This window comes from Dipodomys spectabilis, unplaced genomic scaffold (genome assembly GCF_019054845.1).
Source record: "Dipodomys spectabilis isolate Male_0828 unplaced genomic scaffold, ASM1905484v1 ptg000024l, whole genome shotgun sequence".
Classification (NCBI taxonomy): domain Eukaryota; kingdom Metazoa; phylum Chordata; class Mammalia; order Rodentia; family Heteromyidae; genus Dipodomys; species Dipodomys spectabilis.
Genome location: NW_024870701.1, coordinates 2,793,185 through 2,812,216, shown reverse-complemented (window position 1 = coordinate 2,812,216; position 19,032 = coordinate 2,793,185). Strand labels below are relative to the sequence as shown.

General features: G+C 39.6%; 2 protein-coding genes across 2 annotated transcripts in view; both read right to left on the bottom strand.

Annotated features, from left to right (window-relative positions):
* Enosf1 (enolase superfamily member 1) overlaps positions 1-2,141 on the bottom strand; it is a 33,302-nt gene extending 31,161 nt beyond the window's left edge. The window contains exon 1 of the mRNA XM_042675278.1: positions 2,033-2,141. Coding sequence (XP_042531212.1) covers positions 2,033-2,116 — 84 coding nt within the window. The 5' untranslated portion in view covers positions 2,117-2,141. The remainder of the gene's footprint in view (positions 1-2,032) is intronic.
* Positions 2,142-13,985: 11,844 nt separating this feature from the next.
* The window catches only part of Yes1 (YES proto-oncogene 1, Src family tyrosine kinase), a 71,708-nt gene continuing 66,661 nt past the window's right edge, over positions 13,986-19,032 (bottom strand). The window contains exon 12 of the mRNA XM_042675169.1: positions 13,986-16,512. Coding sequence (XP_042531103.1) covers positions 16,304-16,512 — 209 coding nt within the window. The 3' untranslated portion in view covers positions 13,986-16,303. The remainder of the gene's footprint in view (positions 16,513-19,032) is intronic.

Here is a 19,032-nt window from a genome sequence, read left to right as displayed (position 1 = left end):
CCTGGGCACTATCCCTCAGCCCTTAGCTCAAGGCTAGTGCTCTACCACTTGAGCCACAGAGTCACTTCTGGCTTTTTCTGCTTTTATGGTGCTGAGGAATCAAACCGAGGTCCTCATGCATGCAAGGCAAGCACTCTACCACTGAGCCACCTTCCCAGCCCCTGTTGTCCTAGTTTTATGGGGCCAGGATTAGGAGAATTACAGTTCTAGGTCAGTCTGGAGAGAAAAGCTGGAGAGATACCATCTCAACAGAAGGTACTAGGTGTGGTGGCTCACACCGGTCATCTTAACTAAGATGGGAAGCAAAAATTGGAAGCACTCACCTAGGCAAGAAGGGAGACTCATCTCAAAAGTATAACCAGTCTGAGAGACTATCTCCAATCCAGCAAAAAAGCCAGACTGGAGTCCTGGCTCAAGAGGTTGAGTGCCAGACTTGAACAACAAAAAAAAAGTCTGAGCAAGAGCATAAGACCCTAAGTTTAAGTCCTGGTACCACTACTGAAAAAAGAAAAAAAAAAGCCAACAGACACACACACACACACACACACACACACACACACACAGCCTGGAGGGAGCCCCTGCTTTGTGACTTTGAGTCCAAACTCCAACACTGTTAAAAGAAGAAGAAAAAAAAAAGGGGGGGGAGGAATAGGAAGAGGGATGGGCTCAAGTAGTAGAATGCCAGGTCCTGGGTTCAATTCTTCAGTAACACATGTGACACACACACACACACACACACACACACACACACACACACACACACACAGAGAAAGTTAATTTTAGACTAAAAGACATTATTTTACGTTTAATAACTTCAGCATATTCTCAGAGAGGTCTATCTCGTACAAAAAAAATTTCAGGTTCATCAGGAAGCATAAAGAATTGTAATGAATATTCCACAATACTGTGAAATTCTGGAAATTATGTAATCACTTAATCACAATCAAAAAAAAAAAAAGAACCTCGAGGAAGGTAGGGAGGGAGGGGATGGTAGGGGGAAAACAATGGAGGGGGTAACAATGTTCAAGAGGAAGTGTACTCATTACCTCACTCATGTAACTGTAACCCTCTGTATAGTATCTTTACAATAAAAAAATAAATAAAAAGTACCCTAGACATCTAAAAAAAAAAAAAAAAGAATTGTAATGAACACCAGTTAGCTCTCTAGCCAGTTTTGGAAGTAAAAACTTATGTTGTGAATTAAGAGTCCCTGGCAACCTTCCTCCATTCCTTCCATACACCCACTGCATTTGAAAGTAACTTTTCTAGTGTAGCTGTGTCACTGGTGGAGGAGAGTAAGGATCGGCACCAAGGAGTACCCTGCTGTGCTCATAGATCTAGGAAGCACTGCTTTACACAGTTGGGGAGACATTTGAGGAAGGGTGGGAAAGGGGGTCCCTCTAACATTCTTGGGTTCCATCTCTGGCTAAACACACACACACACACACACACACACACACACACACGGCTGACATGTTTCTGTCTCTGTGTCTCCTTCCATCCCTCTCTGTTAAATGCACCAGGTTTTGAACTTGGGCCTTGCATTTGCTTGGCAGGCCTTTGCTAGTCAGGCGCTCTAGCACTTGGGCCGCACCCCCAGCCCCAAGGGCCTAACTCTTGACGGTGGCAAATCCTTTCCAACATGCTGGTGGACACAGGAGCTTCGTGTGAGCGCCCTCTCTACCACTCAGTCGTTAGGTACTCGTTTTCCCATTTCACAGATGGACCCTAGAGGCCCAGAGAGCAGGGGTCTTCCTGAAGACACACAGCAGGGCCACCCCCACTGAGGACGCCCTCAGATCCGCGCCAGGGAGCAGCCAGGGCGGCGTTCGAGGTTACAGGGAGTAGCGCTGGGCAAAGCCCACCTGTGGCTTTCCAGGAAGCCGCGGGCGGTAAAGGCCAAACCCAGGCCCCGTCCGTGCGGGCAGTGCGGAGCTTCGGCTGTGCACCTCCTCCGGGAGGTGAACCGCCCCCCCGCGGGCCTGAGCGTCCGCAGGCGGGGACCCCGGGAGGGTGGCTGGTCAGTGCTTACCATGGCGTCCGAGCCGTGGCCGCCCAGCGACGTGGGGAAGCGCACGTCGCGGACGGAGAGCCGGGAGATCCTGCCGCGCACCATGTTGTCAGCCGCGCGCACCCGGGGGCAGGGGCGGGGGGTGGGGGGGGGTCCCCAGATCTCAGCTACCCGAGGACGGAGGGGCGGGGCCACCCGTGGGTAGGGCGGCGCGCGGCGGGCGAGGATTGGGCGTGCCGCGGAGGGGGCGGGGCCGAGGCCCGGACTCGGTCTCGCTGGGGCGGCCGGCGGTGGTCTGAGCTCTGCCCCTTCCTTCACGGCTCGCGGGCACCGAGCTGCTGGCCGTGGGTCCAACCAGGGTCGCAGTGGACGCTGGACAAGAGTGAGGCACCACGTGCAGTCTGCTCACTTAGAGTCCTATTCGCCTGCTCAGGGTCGAAGGCCTGCCAGCCTTCCTGTCCGTCTTTTTCTTCCTTTTCTTTCTCTTTTCATCTTTCTTTCCTTCTTTCTCCCCCCCCCTCCGCCCCCCCGCCTTTTCCTCTTCTTTCTTCTTCGACTCAGTGCTACGCAGGCTCTCTGCTGCAAAGCAAGCCGCTATTCCACTTCCGCAGATTACTTTTGAGATAGGGTCTCAGTTGCTTTCCTTGTGCACTTGTCTTTCCCATCTTTTCTAAGACATAAAGTACATCCCATTTCTGCTGAGATGGAGTCTTGTGGACTTTTCTGCTTGAGCTGGCTTGGAAGCCCAGACCCCCTTCTCCCAAGTAGCTAGCTTTATAGGTGTAAAGCACTAAGTGCCAGAATTGATTTATTTTTGTAACACAAATTATGCATACCTTTAAGCAGTAACTGCTGTAAAACCCTCTGTCAATTACCTACTCTTCATGTATTACCTGTATAATTTTAATTATTTATTGCCCCCGGAGGACTGGCCTATAGGTGTGGCTTTTTTTTGTAGAGTTTTCATTATTATCATCGTTAGTCCTACAAAGAAGTTGCAATTCTGTAAGTCAGGTTGTGAGTACAGTGCTTCTTGATCCATGTCACTGCTTCTGTTCCACACAATCCTCCTCCTATGCCTGCTTCAAGTAAATAGTTCAGTTTTTACATAATGTGCATGGATTATAATGATTGCATTTGTAGAAGTTTACTTCTAACATGAAGTTTTAGTTGATCACTGATGAGAAGTGTCTAAAGGTCCTCTTGGAATAGATAGTATCAGTAGCGTGGTATAGAGTCCAGATTACCATTTACCAAACTTTCCAACAACTCTAAGGTAAGCAAAGGTTTCTAATCCATTTTACAGTTAACAAAAGAAAGATCCAAAAGTGTGAAATGTATTTATCATAAATGTGGGTTGCAAATCCTAGGGCAACAACTTAGAGTGGGAAAGAGAAGTATAGTTGATACAAAAAAGAAAATACAATAATAAAACCTGCAGTTTAAAACCACAAAAGCAGTAAGAGTATAAGACAAAAATAGGCGCAACGGCATGTTCTCTCTGGTATGCAGGTTAGATCTAAAATGCACTGAGATATGGCAAATTATACAGGATTCTACATACAGTGAGACAAAAAAGATACTTAGAAGAGAATCATAAAGACACAATGCCCATGTGCCTCTTCATGTTTATATGAAATAATATGCATACCAGAATGAACTCCAAGATATGGAAACAAGTCTTTTTTCCCATTTTTCTTTTTTTGGTTTTTAGGTTTTGATGATTCTGTCTTCTTTACCATATATAGTATATTCACATGTATATTTTGGGGAAGGTGGGGAGGGAAGGCACAGAACTTGAGGAAAAGAGGGTGAACAGCAGTGGAGCTCAATGGACACTGATGAAAGTGAACTATACAACTTATGGTGGAGACAGGAGGGAGGGACTGGGAGAGAATGAGGGAACAGATGTCACTGTATGAAAGGAAATGTACTGGGCTGGGAAGGTGGCTCAGTGGTACAGCACTTGCCTTGCATGCATGGGGTTCGATTCCTCAGCACCACATAAGCAAAAAGAAAAAAGCCAGAAGTGGCACTGTGGCTCAAGTGGTAGAGCATTAGCCTTGAGCTGAAGAGCTGAGGGACAGCACCCACGCCCAGAGTTCAGGCCCCATGACTGGACCACCCCCCACAAAAAAAAGAAAGGAAATGTACTCATTACCTGATTGATGTAAATGTAGCCCCTCGGTACAGCACTTTATAATTTACAATAAAGTAAATTTTAAAAATAGGCACAAAGAACAAGGAAAACCAACAGTAACGAAAATGCTATATAGTAATCCAGCAGTGCCAATAATCACTGGGAATGTTAGTGATCTAAATGCACCAATTTAAAAAGAGGCCCAAGAAAAGAAGGCACAGTGCTATGATGTTGATGTGAAAAATGGCAAATTTAGATTAAAATTGGATGGTGGTATGAATGTATCCCCCTTAATTCCTATGCTGCGACTTCATCACTGATGTGATGGTCTTAAAAGCTGAAATTAGGAGATGGTTAAGCCCTGAGTGTTCTGCCTTCACTGGTAGAGTGGGACTAGTAACCTTATGAAAGGGCCGGAGGGAAGAGCATTCATCTTTTTCCTCTATGTGAAGGCACAGCCTTCAAGAAGCTATCTTGAAAATAGAGACCAAGGTACTTATTGCCCAGACACTGAATTGGCCAGAGTGTGATGAACTTCCTAGCTTCCAGAACTGTGAGGAAGTACATTTCTGTTCTTTTTAAGTTATCCAATCATAGTACTTTGTTATAACAGCATGGACAGGTGGAGACAGTTATATAAAGGTATAATGTATTGTTACTGAATGGTGTGTACTGGATTGGGACCACAAAGTTCTTGGTCTCTTCAAGAATTGAAGGACAGAGACAAGGGGCTTAACCCAGAATAGAGTTATTAATACAAGTAAAGCAAATGTTCTCTCTGAGAGAACTGGGCAAGCTCAAAAGGCAGCTGCTCCTAAGCATCTCAAGACATCAAGATCTTATTGGACTCTGCAGACATAGGGATAATTTCTGGAAACTGAGTTATTCACCATTAACTCCTCCCATATTTTGGACAGGGCAGTTTTTGGCCTTGATAGTCAAACTGGGGATGCCATTTTCCATGGGCTATTAGGTTGTGAGTGAGCAAGACTGTGCTGTATGTCATGCATTGAGTTGCATTAGTGTTGATTTTCAGGTAGGTTCTTGCATTCTCCCACCCCCAAACATGTTCCTTCTTTACAGCTTCCCTTGTAGATTGGATGACAGGTGCATGTCACCATGACTAGCTTATTGACTAAAATGGGATTTAACTAACTTTTTGCCTGGGTTGGCCTGCTGTCTGGATTATTTTCATCTCTGCTTCCCAAATAGCAAGAGATATAGTCATCCATATGTGAATATTAATGCTGACACTGAAAGCAGGAGTAGCTATATGAATTTCTGGCTGAGTAGATTTGAAAACAAGTAAGTTTTCAAAATAAATGAGGAGCATTATATAATGATAAAGGGGTCCCGTTGTCCAAGAAATTCAACCATCTTAAAATGTATGTGTCCAACAACAGAATATCAAAATAAGGGAGGGAAAATGTTACGATTACCACTTACAAGTGCTGGACCTAGCTGCACATGCCTGTAATCCCAGCTAGGATAGGAAACTAAGATAAATAGATTGGGGTCCAGAAGTGTGCCTAGGCAAGAAGCAGGATCCTATCTAAAAAATAATCAGGGCAAAAAAAAACAGCTACAGACATGACTTAGTAACATCTGGCTTGGCAAGTGTGAGACTCTGAGTTCAAAACCCCAGTACTGAAAATAAGAAAAATATAAAAACTTAAAATACTTAGGGAAAATTTTTTTTAACAAAAACCATGAAAGACCTACACTGAAAACAATAAAAAAAAAAAAGCCAAGGAAAATTAAATGTAGCAAAAATTCATCTTCTCAAGATTAGAAGATTTAGTGTTGTTAAAAATATTAGTTCTTCCCAAATTAAGCCAAAGATAGAGTGAATCTCATCTAAATCCCCAGCAGGAATTTGTAAAGCTAGTGAGATGATTCTAAAATGTTTATGGAAATTTGAAAGCAATTAAAAAAATTAAAAAAGAAACAGAAGAATGACCTGATTTCAAGACTTATATACAGTTGCACTAATATGGCATTAAAAAAAACCATGTAGATCAAGGAAACAGAGGAGTCTGAAATAGACACACACATATGTAGTCAGTTGATTTTTAAAAACAGATGCCTAGAATGGAATACACAGAAATAAACCCAGTTACAAGCCATCTGATTTTTGACAAAGGAGCCAAAATCACATTAGAAAAAAAAAGACAGCCTCTTAAACAAATAGTATTAGGAAAACTGGCTACCCCCATGTAGAAGACTGAAGCTAGAATCCCTATCTCTCACCCTACACAAAATTCAATTCAAAACTTATCACATATCTTAATATTAAATCCCAAACTCTGAAACTGCTAGAGGAGAACATAAGAAAAACACTTGAAGACACAGGCATGAGCAGGACTCCAGCAATAGCTCAGGAAATAAGAGCAATTGACTAATGGAATTCCATCAAGTTTAAAAGCTCTGCACAGCCAAAGGAACAATTATGAGAATCCAGAGACAACACACAAAGGGAGAGAAAGATCTTTGCAAGCTATTCATAGGAAAAATGATGACTATCCAGAACAAGTAGAGCTAAAAAAAAATAAACACCAAGAAAATAATCTAGTTGACAAATGGGCAAATAAATTGGACAGTTCTCAAAAACAGAAGTACAAATAGTCCATCAATCCGTGAATAGATGATGTTCAGAATCCTTAGCTGTAAAGGTAATGCAAATCAAAACCACATTGAGATTCAATTTCACCATAGTCAAGAAACAACAAATGCTGGTGAGAATAAAAGGAAAAGGAAGTCTTATATGTTGAGGGCAATGAAAATCACTGCAGCTACTATAGAAATCAGTATGTAGATTCCTTAAAGAAAATGCAGAACAAACAATGCTATTGTACCACTCTTTATTGACTGTAAGTCAATAAAGATACCTGCACACCCATGTTTGCTACAACACTATTAACTAAGCTATGGAGTATGCTTAAGTGTCCATCAACCAATGAATGGATAAAGTAGTATATCTACACAATGGAGTATTATTCAGCAATACAGAAGAATGCAATTATATCATTTACAGTAAAATGGATGGAAGAGCCCATCAAATTGAACAACGTAAGCCAAGCTCAGAAAGACAAAATTTCATTTTTAATCATAAGCAGATTCTAGACCTAAAAAAATAATATAACATGATTGTAAAAAAGGAAAATGTTTAGGGAGAACTAAGAGAAGAGAAAGGAACGGAGAAGTGCTGGTGATGGGGTGAATGTGACTGAAGTGATACATGTATAAATGTGTATATATATTGATGAAAACAGCATTATAGATATGTATAGGAATATATAGAGATGAAAACAGCATTATGAAATCTACTAAATCTTTTTATTTATTTTTGAAATCCAAGCCTGGGCACTGTCCCTGAGCTTTGTGTTCAAGGCTGTTTCTCTACCACTTGAGCCACAGTACCACTTCCAGTTTTTGAGTGGTCAGTTATAGAGTCTTAAGGGGACTTTTCTGCCTGGGCTGGCTTCAAACCACGATTCTCAGATCTCAGCCTCCTGATAAGCTAGGATTGCGGGCATGAGCCACCAGTGCCTGACATGCTACTAAAACTTTTTAAATGGTGTAGCTCAGTAGTAGAACGCCTACCTCACAAGTATAAGACCCTGAGTTCAAGCCTAGTATTATAGCCAAAAACAGGACAAAATAAAACAAAAAACATACAAAAAATACAAATGCAAAACTTTTTTTTAAAAAGAGAAAGCAGGAAGGAGTCAGTTAACAAAGAGTAACAGAAAGGAGAATCTGATCAAAGTACATTAGACACATGTATAGAAATATGAAACCCTTCTGAACAATAAATTTACGCTAATTTAAAAAACAGGTGCGAAGGAAATCCAATGGGTGAAATATAGTCTTTCCAATAAATGGTGCTGGAACAATTGGCTATCTATATGAATATCGAGCCCTTAGTTTGTATCACATGCAAGTTACCTAAAAATGCAATGCAGTCAAAATTAACAGTTATAATCATAAAACTTCTAGGGAAAATGTAAGAAAAAAATCTTTGTGAACCTGGGTAAGACAAAGTTTCCTAGAATCCAAAAACACAAATCATAAAAGGAATATAGGATAAATTGGACTTCATCAAAATGAATGTTTTCCCTTAGAAATCATTAAGCAGAGGAAAAAGGAAGCTGCAGATAAAGGACTTGTATCCCAAATACTGAAAGAACTTAACTGACTACGAAGACAACTCAGCACAAAACATGGGCAAAGAATTGAAAAGACACTCCACCAAAGAAGATATGCAAATTTATTACCAACATAAACTATTAACTATTTTGGTTTTTGAGACAGAGGTGTTGCTGTGTAGCACAGGCTGGCATTAAACTTGCGATCCTCATCAGCCTCCTAATTGCTGGGCTTACAGGTGTGTATCACCATGTCTGTCTTGACATTATTATTGTCATAAACAATGACATACAACTAAACAATGACATACAACTAATACCCACCAAAGTGGCTATAAGTAAAATGGCTAACGGAATCAAATATTGGCAGGGACAATTGTTAGATTGATGACATTTTTTTTCCCCAAGTATTTATGTGTTGCTGGGAATTGACAAGGCCCTAGTGCCATGTAAGCTACACCGGAAGCTCTTTTTTTTTTTTTTTTTAAACAATGGCAAGGATTATGAAAGAAATTAACCAAACTAACAACTCAGACCTTTGGTTATTTCTGAGGATTTAGAAGTGATTAAAGTATGTATTTAGCTTGACATTTAGATCTATAGCATATTCTCCCACAGTATTTTTGGAGATGAAAACTTGTTTGTTCAGATGCCAGTCCTTGGGCTTGAACTCAGGACCTGGGTGCTGTCTCAGCTATTGTGCTCAAGGCTAGCATTCTACCACTTGAGCCACAGCTCCACTTCCAGCTTTTTGTCTCACAGATTTTCCTGTGCAGGCTGGCTTTGAAGCGCAAGCTGCAGACCTCAGGCTCCTGAGTAGCTAGGCTTATAGGTATGAGCCACCAGGGCCTTACTGACAACTTTTCTTGAAAATAGTGTATTTGCAATTAGGACTCTCACATTGTTGAAGAGACACATCATTTTGAATAATCTAGTTTTTTAAAGAGGATCAGAAAGTGGAGGTGTGTGTCTCACAGGGTAGAGAACCAGCCTTGAGCAAAACAAGGTAAAGCAGAGTGCAAGGCCCTGAGTTCAAGCCCCCATTACCACTCCCCCTCTCTGCCTGCCAGAGAGAGAGAGAGAGAGAGAGAGAGAGAGAGAGAGAGAAGAGAAAGGAGAGAGAACAAAAAACAAAGGGATTTCTTCCTCCGAAGACAATCAGGCATGAGCCACCAGTAGTAATTCTTGTAATTCAGGAGGCTTATATCTGAGGATTGTGATTTTAAGTTAGTTTGGGCAGAAAATTCTGTTAAAACTCTATCTCCAGTTAGCCAGCAAAAAAAAGCCAGAAGTGGAGAGAGTGGCTCAAGTTAGATCACTAGCCTTGAATGAAAAAACAAAGTGAGAGCTCAAGGGTGTGGGTTCAAGCCGCAGTACTGACACAAAGTGGGAAGCAATCACCATTAGTTCTTTGGTCAACTCCATGACTTAGCACTGTATTTTTTTTTTTTTTTGTAGGTCCTGGGGCTTGAACTCTGGGCCTGGGCACTGTCCCTGCACTCTTGAGCTCAAAGCGAGCACTGAGCCACAGTGCCACTTCCTTAGTATTGTATTTCTGATAAAACCATCTTGCATTTTATTTCTATAACCATTTAAGCTATAGCACATTTCTATTTTGAATTCTCACAACCTTCCAACTTGTTCAAATTAACTTAACCTGTCAGATCAAAGCAGAGATGGATGGAATCCCCCTCCCACATGGGGATCCAGTATCCTTCGCAGTACCTCTGGGAAGTGCCAAGCGGACTTACATTGCTCCTACTTACTCAGTCACCTTCTGTATTGGTGTATTATTTATTTCCTTACCACATTTAAAACTACAGCGGGAAATCCACCTATTTTTTTTTTTTTGTCGGTCGTGGGGCTTGAACTCTGGGCCTGGGCGCTGTCCCTGTGCTCTTCAGCTCAAGGTGAGTGCTCCACCGCTTGAGCCACAGCACCACTTCCCCACCTATTTTTTTTTTTGTAGCTTGTTGTTTCTTCTTGCCAAATTGTAGAAATCCCTTTATTTCTATAAAAGCCACCAACCCATGGACTGCTTTCAAGGTTTAAGGTAGCCAAGGAAGGCCCAGCATGCACCTTAAAATTCTGAGTATTGGGGCTGGGAAGGTGGCTCAGTGGTAGACCGCAAAAAGAAAAAAAGCCGGAAGTGGCGCTGTGGCTCAAGTGGTAGAGCGCTAGCCTTGAGCTGAAGAGCTGAGGGACAGCGCCCAGGCCCAGAGTTCAGGCCCCACGACTGGACCCCCCCCCCAAAAAATTCTGAGTATTAGAGGTCACCTGTGATCTCAGCTACTGAGGAAGCAGAGATTGGGAGGCTTGTGGTTCCAGACCAGCCCTGGCAAAAGTTAAACTGTGCCCAGCTTCCATCTCCAAGCCTTGCATAGGAGTTTGCAGCTGTAATCTGTTCCATGGGAGGCCATAAGTAGGAAGATCAAAGTGTGAGGACCAATGCTGGGCAAAACTCAGAAGACTATCCAAGACATAACAAAAGCAAAGAAAGGCCAGAGGAGTGGCTCAATTTGTAGATGCCTACCTAGCATGAGGCCCAGAGTGCAAAGCCCAGTACTGTCAAATAATTTAAAAACTGAGTGTACATTTTTGTAAAAGGAAATAACCCATATTATTTACATTAGCTTCTAATGTCTTGTTAAGTTCCTGGGCTTTTTAAAATTTTATTGTCAAAGTGAGGGGTTACAGTTACATAAATAAGGCAGTGAGTGCATTTCTTGTTGAACTTGTTATTTCCCTCCCTCCCTCCCTCATTTTTCTCCCACTTTCCCTCCCCTGCCAATCCCCTCCCAGAGTTGAACAGATAATTTCCAACATCCTGTCTTGTTTTGCTGTTGCACTCATTCCCCCTTTGTCCTTTGTCTCATCGTTTTGTTATTCCCTTTCCCTTCCCTAATTCACATAAACATATATACCATACCCAGGGTACCAAAATCAAGGCTTCTGGGTTTTTAAAAACTCTATTTCCTTCCTTAGCATCTCTTACCTCACTTATTTCTTCTTATCTCACTTACCTCATTTCTTTTATGCACAAAGTGAGTACTTCATTCTTCAACTGAGATACAATAGCTCATCAAATATACTTTTCAGTACTTTTTTTTAATCACATGTGGCTAATTAAATTTATGTAAATTAAAAAACTTCACTGGCGGGGCTGGGAAGGTGGCTCAGTGGTAGAGCGCTTGCCTTGCATGCATGAGGCCCTGGGTTTGATTCCTCAGCACCACATTAGCAAAAAGAAAAAAGACGAAAGTGGCGCTGTGGCTCAAGTGGTAGAGCGCTAGCCTTGAGCTGAAGAGCTGAGGGACAGTGCCCAGGCCCAGAGTTCAGGCCCCATGACCGGACCCCAAAAAAAACAAAAACAAAAAACTTCACTGGCCTCCAAATGGCATACACCTCTAATTCTAGCTACTCAAGAGACTGAGATATGAGAATCATGGTTAAAGCCAGTCCAGGCAGTAAAGTCCATGAGACTCTTATCTCCAATTATCCACTAAAAAGCCACAAGTAGACCTGTGGCTCAAATAGTAGAACACCATCCTTGAGCAAAAATGCCAAGGATCAGTGCCCAGGCTGAATTCAAGATCTGGTGTATTATCTCCATGGTTAAAATCCTGCTTGTAATTTTGTGTTTGCCACAATCCCATAGAACTGCTACTGTACTGAAAGCTTTTCCTGTTTCGTATAAAATGCTTTGATGAAACTAATTTTTTTTCAATACAGCTATGACAAATAACCAGTCAGGTCTCTTAACTGGAAACAGAAGGCAGTCAGTGAGAATCACTAGAATCACTAGAACTGGTACAGTTAAGTTGGGCGAGGCTGAGAGCAACAAAACTATCACCATCTCTAAGGCAAACGAGATACAGAATGCGAGTTGCTACCAAAGGAGAGATACATGGAGAAGCCCATAGGGAAACAAAACCTTTTGTTGTTAGCACATGGCTACCCTAAACTCACAGGGAGGAAACACTTTGTCCCTTCTTTCTGGTTTTCTTTGACCTGGTAGAGCTCTTACTCCTTGTCCTGATACAAAAAACCAGAGCAAGTGAAGTATAGGCCAGCCTTCTACCAGAAGCTGGGCAGATCTGGATATAAGGGCAAATGATGGCAGTGAGCAGGAATGCTTACTTTAAAGGACAACTATTCCCTTTGCTATTAAAACAATTTTAATATTAATCAGGACTCTGGATGCCAACAAGAAAAACTTGCTGGTTCAAACAAACAGATAAATGATACACTGGAGGAAGGACAGGAAGGAGCTGATTTTAAGGAAATAACTGCTATTATGCACAGTGTCTATGTTTTATTACAGTTTCCATCACACTGGAAAGTATCCGTAGAACAGTGTAACTGCACACAAGATGACAGACATCTTCCATCTCCACACAGAAAGCTTAGAGAAGGTGAAGAGTTACATGTATGGGACAAGAAGAGTGATTGTGAATTAAAAAAACAAAAAGGAATAGCAAAAAGGAAACCTGCCTTATTATTAAAGGCATTATCAAGCAAAAGTAATAAAAAAAAGTGCTATGTGTGTTGATGGCAGAGATGACAAATTCACTGGGTATTAACAGAAGCATATATAATGAAGGAGCTCATTATGGGTTAACCAATAAATGTGGTAGGAAAATTAATAATATGGAAGAAAATTCATACAAGATCCTGCAGTCACATTTTATACTCAACTTGGAGTAAATCAAAAGATTTAGAGTACAAATTGTAACATAGATAACATGAATATTTAGTGGATAAATGCTTCCTAAGTATAAAAAATGAGTAATGTGTTAGTACCTATAAATGTACAACTTTTGTGTCAAAAAAGTACACGTAACAGTTAAAAAGCAAAGAGGAAAAATATTTTGAAATGAAGGAACTATTACTATTACAAAAACACATAATGTTTGCTCAGGCTGGAAGCCTGAGGGCCTGAGTTCTAACCAAAAAGTAAGTCAAAAAGTAAGTAAGCAAACAAATATTTACTAAAAGAAGCATGAACATTCCTAATATTAACTTTCAGAAATCAGGGAAAAGGTGAAGAACCATTTCAGATGATTCAACAGTACAAAGTAATTAATGTAATTACAGTTCTGAAAAATCACATATGCTTTGACCATTTCAAATTTAGTAACAATTTTATTTTCAGTAAACCAATAACAAATGAATTATAAAACACAGAGATGTGGCTCACACATTTGCAGTTAAAAAAAAAATTAAGTCCCTCTTGGTCAAAAGTGGTGATTCTACTTTGTATCTTCAAACAGGTTCTCTGTGAAAAGATTTGTTCAATGCACTTAAGTTTCTCTATGTTATACAATGACTATTTGCTGACATAATTTTAGAAAAAGAAAATACTTATAAAAAAGACTGGCATGGAAAATTAACCACAAAGAAAAAGGTTGATACTGTTCTAAATTTAATAAAGAATTCATTTAACTCTGCTCAAGAGTTACAAATAATTGGGGACTGGGAAGGTGGCTCAGTGGTAGACCGCTTGCCTTGCATGCATGAGGCCCTGGGTTCGAATCCTCAGCCGTAAGTGGTGATGTGGCTCAAGTGGTAGAGCACTAGCCTTGAGCTGAAGAGCTGAGGGACAGTGTCCAAGCCCAGAGTTCAGGCCCCACAACTGACAAAGATAAATAGGTGTATTTTCAGACTGACTGAAAAGATAAATAGGTGCATTCAACAAGAATTTTATTTCAATTATCCACAAAACAATATTACAATACTTTATAAAAATATTACATTTTAGGCTACCATTATTCGTTAAAAAAAAGTGTGTGCTAGATGGCTATTTTCGCCAACATTTTTGGTAAGGGTTAAGTTCCACATTAAGACAATAAAAATGAAAGTTGTTGGAAAACAATCTTCTAATGTACAAAACAGTTCATTGTTCTTGGCAATTTAAAAATACAAACCTAATACACATTAAGTTAGTGTTTTACCCTTCCAATGCAATTATTATTACAAGGAACTGCTCCATTCAATTAAAATCTAAGGAATACCATCAACTTTTGTTGGCTTATTTTTTTTAAATGATCAGAATTAGTACATAAACATGATTTTGTTACCTTTTTAAAAATGCTTAGAAAATCTACCATATCATAGTTGATGTAAAGCCCTTTGAACACACATGTCACAGTTGTAGACAATATGGGCAATAATGATGCACTCTTCTTAGGAGACCCTCTGGGGAGAGTATGCAACACTAAACAGGTTATAGGAAAAAAAGAAGGAACTATTATGTTTGGTACCAGAACTGTTGCCAACTTGCATGAAGTTTATTTGTTACATTTTAAAATTGTTTTAGCTTGAACATACATCCCATGCCAAAGAATTCTAAATTTAATGATAAATGAGACAGTGATAGTTAAAACTCTAAGTTGAAAAAGGGGAGTCTCATGTTTAAAAAAGTCTGACTATAAAATATGATACTTTAAAACATAAATACTAAACTTTTTAAAAATCAGATTTAGTTTCTCTTTTGCTAGATTCTTAAACCAGTGATGCTGCTATTCAAATCCATATTTGGAATTTCTTTCTGAGCCAGAAAAATCAGTCTTATTTTATATATGCCACTTCTGAACTGTTAAGAGGGCAAAAACTGTCCCCTCCTTTTAAATTACTACTATTATTCAGAATATATTTTCCTTTTAAAATCAATATATTCTAAAGGGGTAAATGATAACCATCTAGAATAGCTAAAACGTTTATGAAGATTCAAACAGGGATGTGAAAACTGCAGTTTTACAAAGGTTTTGCATAAAAGCTGTGTGAAGTCTTTGCTTCACCACTTTGAGATTAGCACTCTTTAGTGTGTATGTTAACAGAAATTAGTCTTTCAGTCTTAAAGTCTCAGAAAACAGCTAAGTAAGGAGCTCTGAGTGCCAGCAAAGAAGCCATTTGTCACCCCATGACATCAACACTAAACACATATTCCATCCCTCTATCTGTAAAACTTTCACATTTTCTTTTCTCCTATTTCTTTTAAATACATTTTTTTCTTTCTATACTCAATACTAGCAAAAGTGCATTCAAGTCCCTGATCTGGTGATATTTTCTATTTGTGGCACCCACTCCCATAAGAACACATTAGCAATATCTCACAGTACCAAGCATTTTTTAAAAAATGGTCTGCTTAAATGCTGGATCTTAGTTTTCATGCTATGTAAAGATGAAAGATTTTTCCCATGGATTGGACAGTACAATTCATTTATATATTGCCTTTTAAAAAAGCAATGAAACATTATAAAAGATTTAACTCATTTCTAGTTACCTTTCCTATTCTAAAGTGAACTAATCAGAAAATGATTGAAAATATTTTTGTACTTGTCAGTTCCATACTATGAGTATGAGCACAGTGCATTATATTTTTGAATTCCCCTGCTGAGGTCTAACATAAGGATTAGAAGTTGTTTATAATCCTTTTTTTTTTTTTTTTTGGCTTTGAGAAACCTTGGCCCATTCCTGCACAAAAGGAAGATATATGCTAAGACTGCATAGTAGCTGTTTAACATAAAAAAAAACTTTTGAGAATAATAAATGTAAGATTTTTTTTAAAAAAACACTGGAATGGAATTATTTGGTCCCAAGAAGTTCCTTATTTTTAGATTTTACTGTGGTGTAAAAATTTTTACCTCTCAAGTTTTTCCTATAACAATAAATAATTTTAATAATGGTGAGTATAGAGAAAAAGAAATGATTATAAGTAGTAGCCTTATTGCGCTCTTACCATGCCCTCAACTCACACTGCCATCATTAACTTTTCTTTCTTTGGACCCCGAAATAATGAAATAATGAAAAATTCATCATTGGTACTTTAGAGTTTAACACTTGGGGAAAAAAGTGGTTTTGTGCAACTGTATCTGGAATTCCAGTTTACCATTAGAAACATGCAGAGTGAAGATTTTCTTCTTTCTGATTCCTGGATGTGAAGAACTCTACACAAGTTCTTTACATTTTGGCAGAGTTGTGCATATAAAACAGCTCCTTGGATTATAAATTTTCCCCTGGCTGGTACTGTGGCTCTGTAGCAGTGAAGTAGTCTTCCAAGAAGGACTGAATATAGTCAAATGTTGGTCTTTCATCAGGTTCCTTCTTCCAACATTGATTCATCAAGTCATGGAGGGAGTCTGGGCAGCCCTGAGGGCAGGGCATCCTGTACCCTCGTTCGACCTGTTCCAGCACTTCTCGGTTTACCATACCTAACACAGAAGATTCAGACATTACACACAATGTCCTAAACACAGTGCCTAACACAGTGTGTCTCCCAAACACTGAATGATTGTAGGCATATTAAGTTTATTTACTAGAAGATTCTTTCAACAAAGAAAGAAAATTTAAATGTAAGAGTATATCCAAAGAAGGACAAAAAAATAATCTTTAACATGTCTAATGTCTAAGCTTTTTGTTTTAATACTTTTATTTTTAATACCAATGAATAACTGGAGTACAATTCTGAGATACTGATGTTTTCTGATAATGCAACTTAGCAATAATTTCACTTGGGCTACTGGTAGCAAGACGATGTCTGAATGAACTTTCAAATAGGAATTCAGAGAAGGAAGAATTCTAGTCCTGTTTTCAACAAATATATAACTATATAACTTTTCATTAAGTCTTTTCTTTGAAACAAATTTCCTTATCTAATATGACCTATTTGACTTTTCTTTCTTTTTTTTTTTGGTGGGTCATGGGGCTTGAATTCTAGGCCTGGGCGCTATCCTTCAGCTCTTCAGCTCAAGGCTAGCTTTCTATCCCTTGAGCCACAGCTCCACTTCCAGTTTTCTGGTGGTTAATTAGAGATAAGAGTCTCATGGACTTTCCTTGCCCAGGCTGGCTTTGAACCACGATCCTCAGATCTCAGCCTCCTGACCAGCTAGGATTACAGGTGTGAGCCACTGGCACCCAGCTTTTTCTTTTTTTTAAATCCAGCTCTATTCTTTATTCTTACATTGTCTCTTTCTACTATTGTTTTGTGTTCTTCCCTTCCCTGCCACTGGTAGCTCATCCTGTGTTGTCACAGGTAGACAAAAAGGTATCTTTCTTCAAATTCTTCTCCAGACACTCTCAGCAAGCCAGCAAACTCACAGCTCTTCCTAACTCCCACATCACCTTTCCTTGCTACATGTCACAGGCTATCCTTCATATCTCCTGCCCCCGCCCCCCATTTTGTTTTTTTTTTTGCCAGTCCCAAGGCTTGAACTCAGAGCCTAGGCACTGTCCTTGAGCTTCTTTTGCTCAAGACTAGCACTCTACCACTTGAACCACAGTGCCACTTCCTGCTTTTACTGTTTATGTGGTACTGAGGAACTGAACCCAGGGCTTCATGCATGCTACCCAAGCATTCTACCACTAAGTCACATTCCCAGCCATCCTTCCATCTTAAACTGACTGTCAGCATTGAGATTTTTCATAGGCAATGGTTCTCTTAAAACCATGCAAAGAATTAACTATTTTTATTTTTCATTATGGTATTTATCAGGAATAAGGGATTCCTCAAAACAATTTCTTTGAAAGGAAACTGACTTTCTTTGGAGAGTTTAAAGAAAGTTTCTGAGATATTCAGGGTAGTGAAATCACTACCATAAAAATACAAACCAGAAGTTGCTAGATAGAAGAAAAGGAGCAAGGTACTTAACCTCTGTGAGAGTTTAAGTTTTTTCCACTCTTAAGCCTTTGTTCTTTAGTGTGTGCTTCAGTATTACTTTAACAGACTGCTAACATTAATCAACCTAAGCCCAAATCTACAAAATAACTTCCAATTGCTAATTAACTCTTATTTTTTAATGTGCTAGAACTGAATCTGGGACCTTGCACATACTAAGCATATACTTTACCATGGAGCCATAACTCAGTTTTAATTGCCAATAAACCCTTCCATTCAAAACGTGGCCCTACAGAATTTTCTGCTAATCAGAATTATTTTCTGCTAACAGTTACACAAATAAAATGTGGTGGTAATAGTCTCTAATAGCAATAGTCTACCTTAAGAAAGAGAATATTTTCTATGAGAGAGCTTCTGACTTTCTTAATGGGAAAAATTCCCAGAAATAATAACTATTTAGTACTTTGTCAATAAATTTAAATATTTCATACTTGTTTGCATTTGCCAAAGTTTGTTAGTTTCCCCAACTAAGATATAGAATAAGAACATGCAGTGGATGGATCTGAGCTGTGTGTGAATCTTCTTCAGTTATCAAAGACAATGGAGACTATGTAGTACCTTTTTCTTTTTTAATGACTGGCAATAAGATAAGGCAAAAGGGGTGAATGGGAGAAAGAGGTTCAGTGGAGTATGTTCTTCATTACCATGTCCAGTGGTTTAGGCTCAATCCTCAGCAAGACCTATCCCCCCTCAAAAAAAAAAAAAACCCAACCAACCAGAAACTGGAAAATTAACCAACAGTTCAAATTTTGATTTGTGTGTATGTGTATGCGTGTGTGTGCATGCTCGCCTGCACGTTGCTACTGGAGCTTAAATTGTGGGCCTGGGTACTGTCCCTGAGCTATTTTGCTAGAGTTCTACCACTTGAGACATAGCTCCCCTTTTGAGTATTATGGTTAATTAGATAGGAGCCAGGAACTTTCCTGCCCAGGGTGGCTTCATACCTTGAGCCTCAAATCTTTGTCTCTTAAAGTAGATAGGATTACAGGTGTACACATCAGCATCCAGCCAAATTCTGATTCTTACCTGAACATTTAACCAAGACATACTATCAATT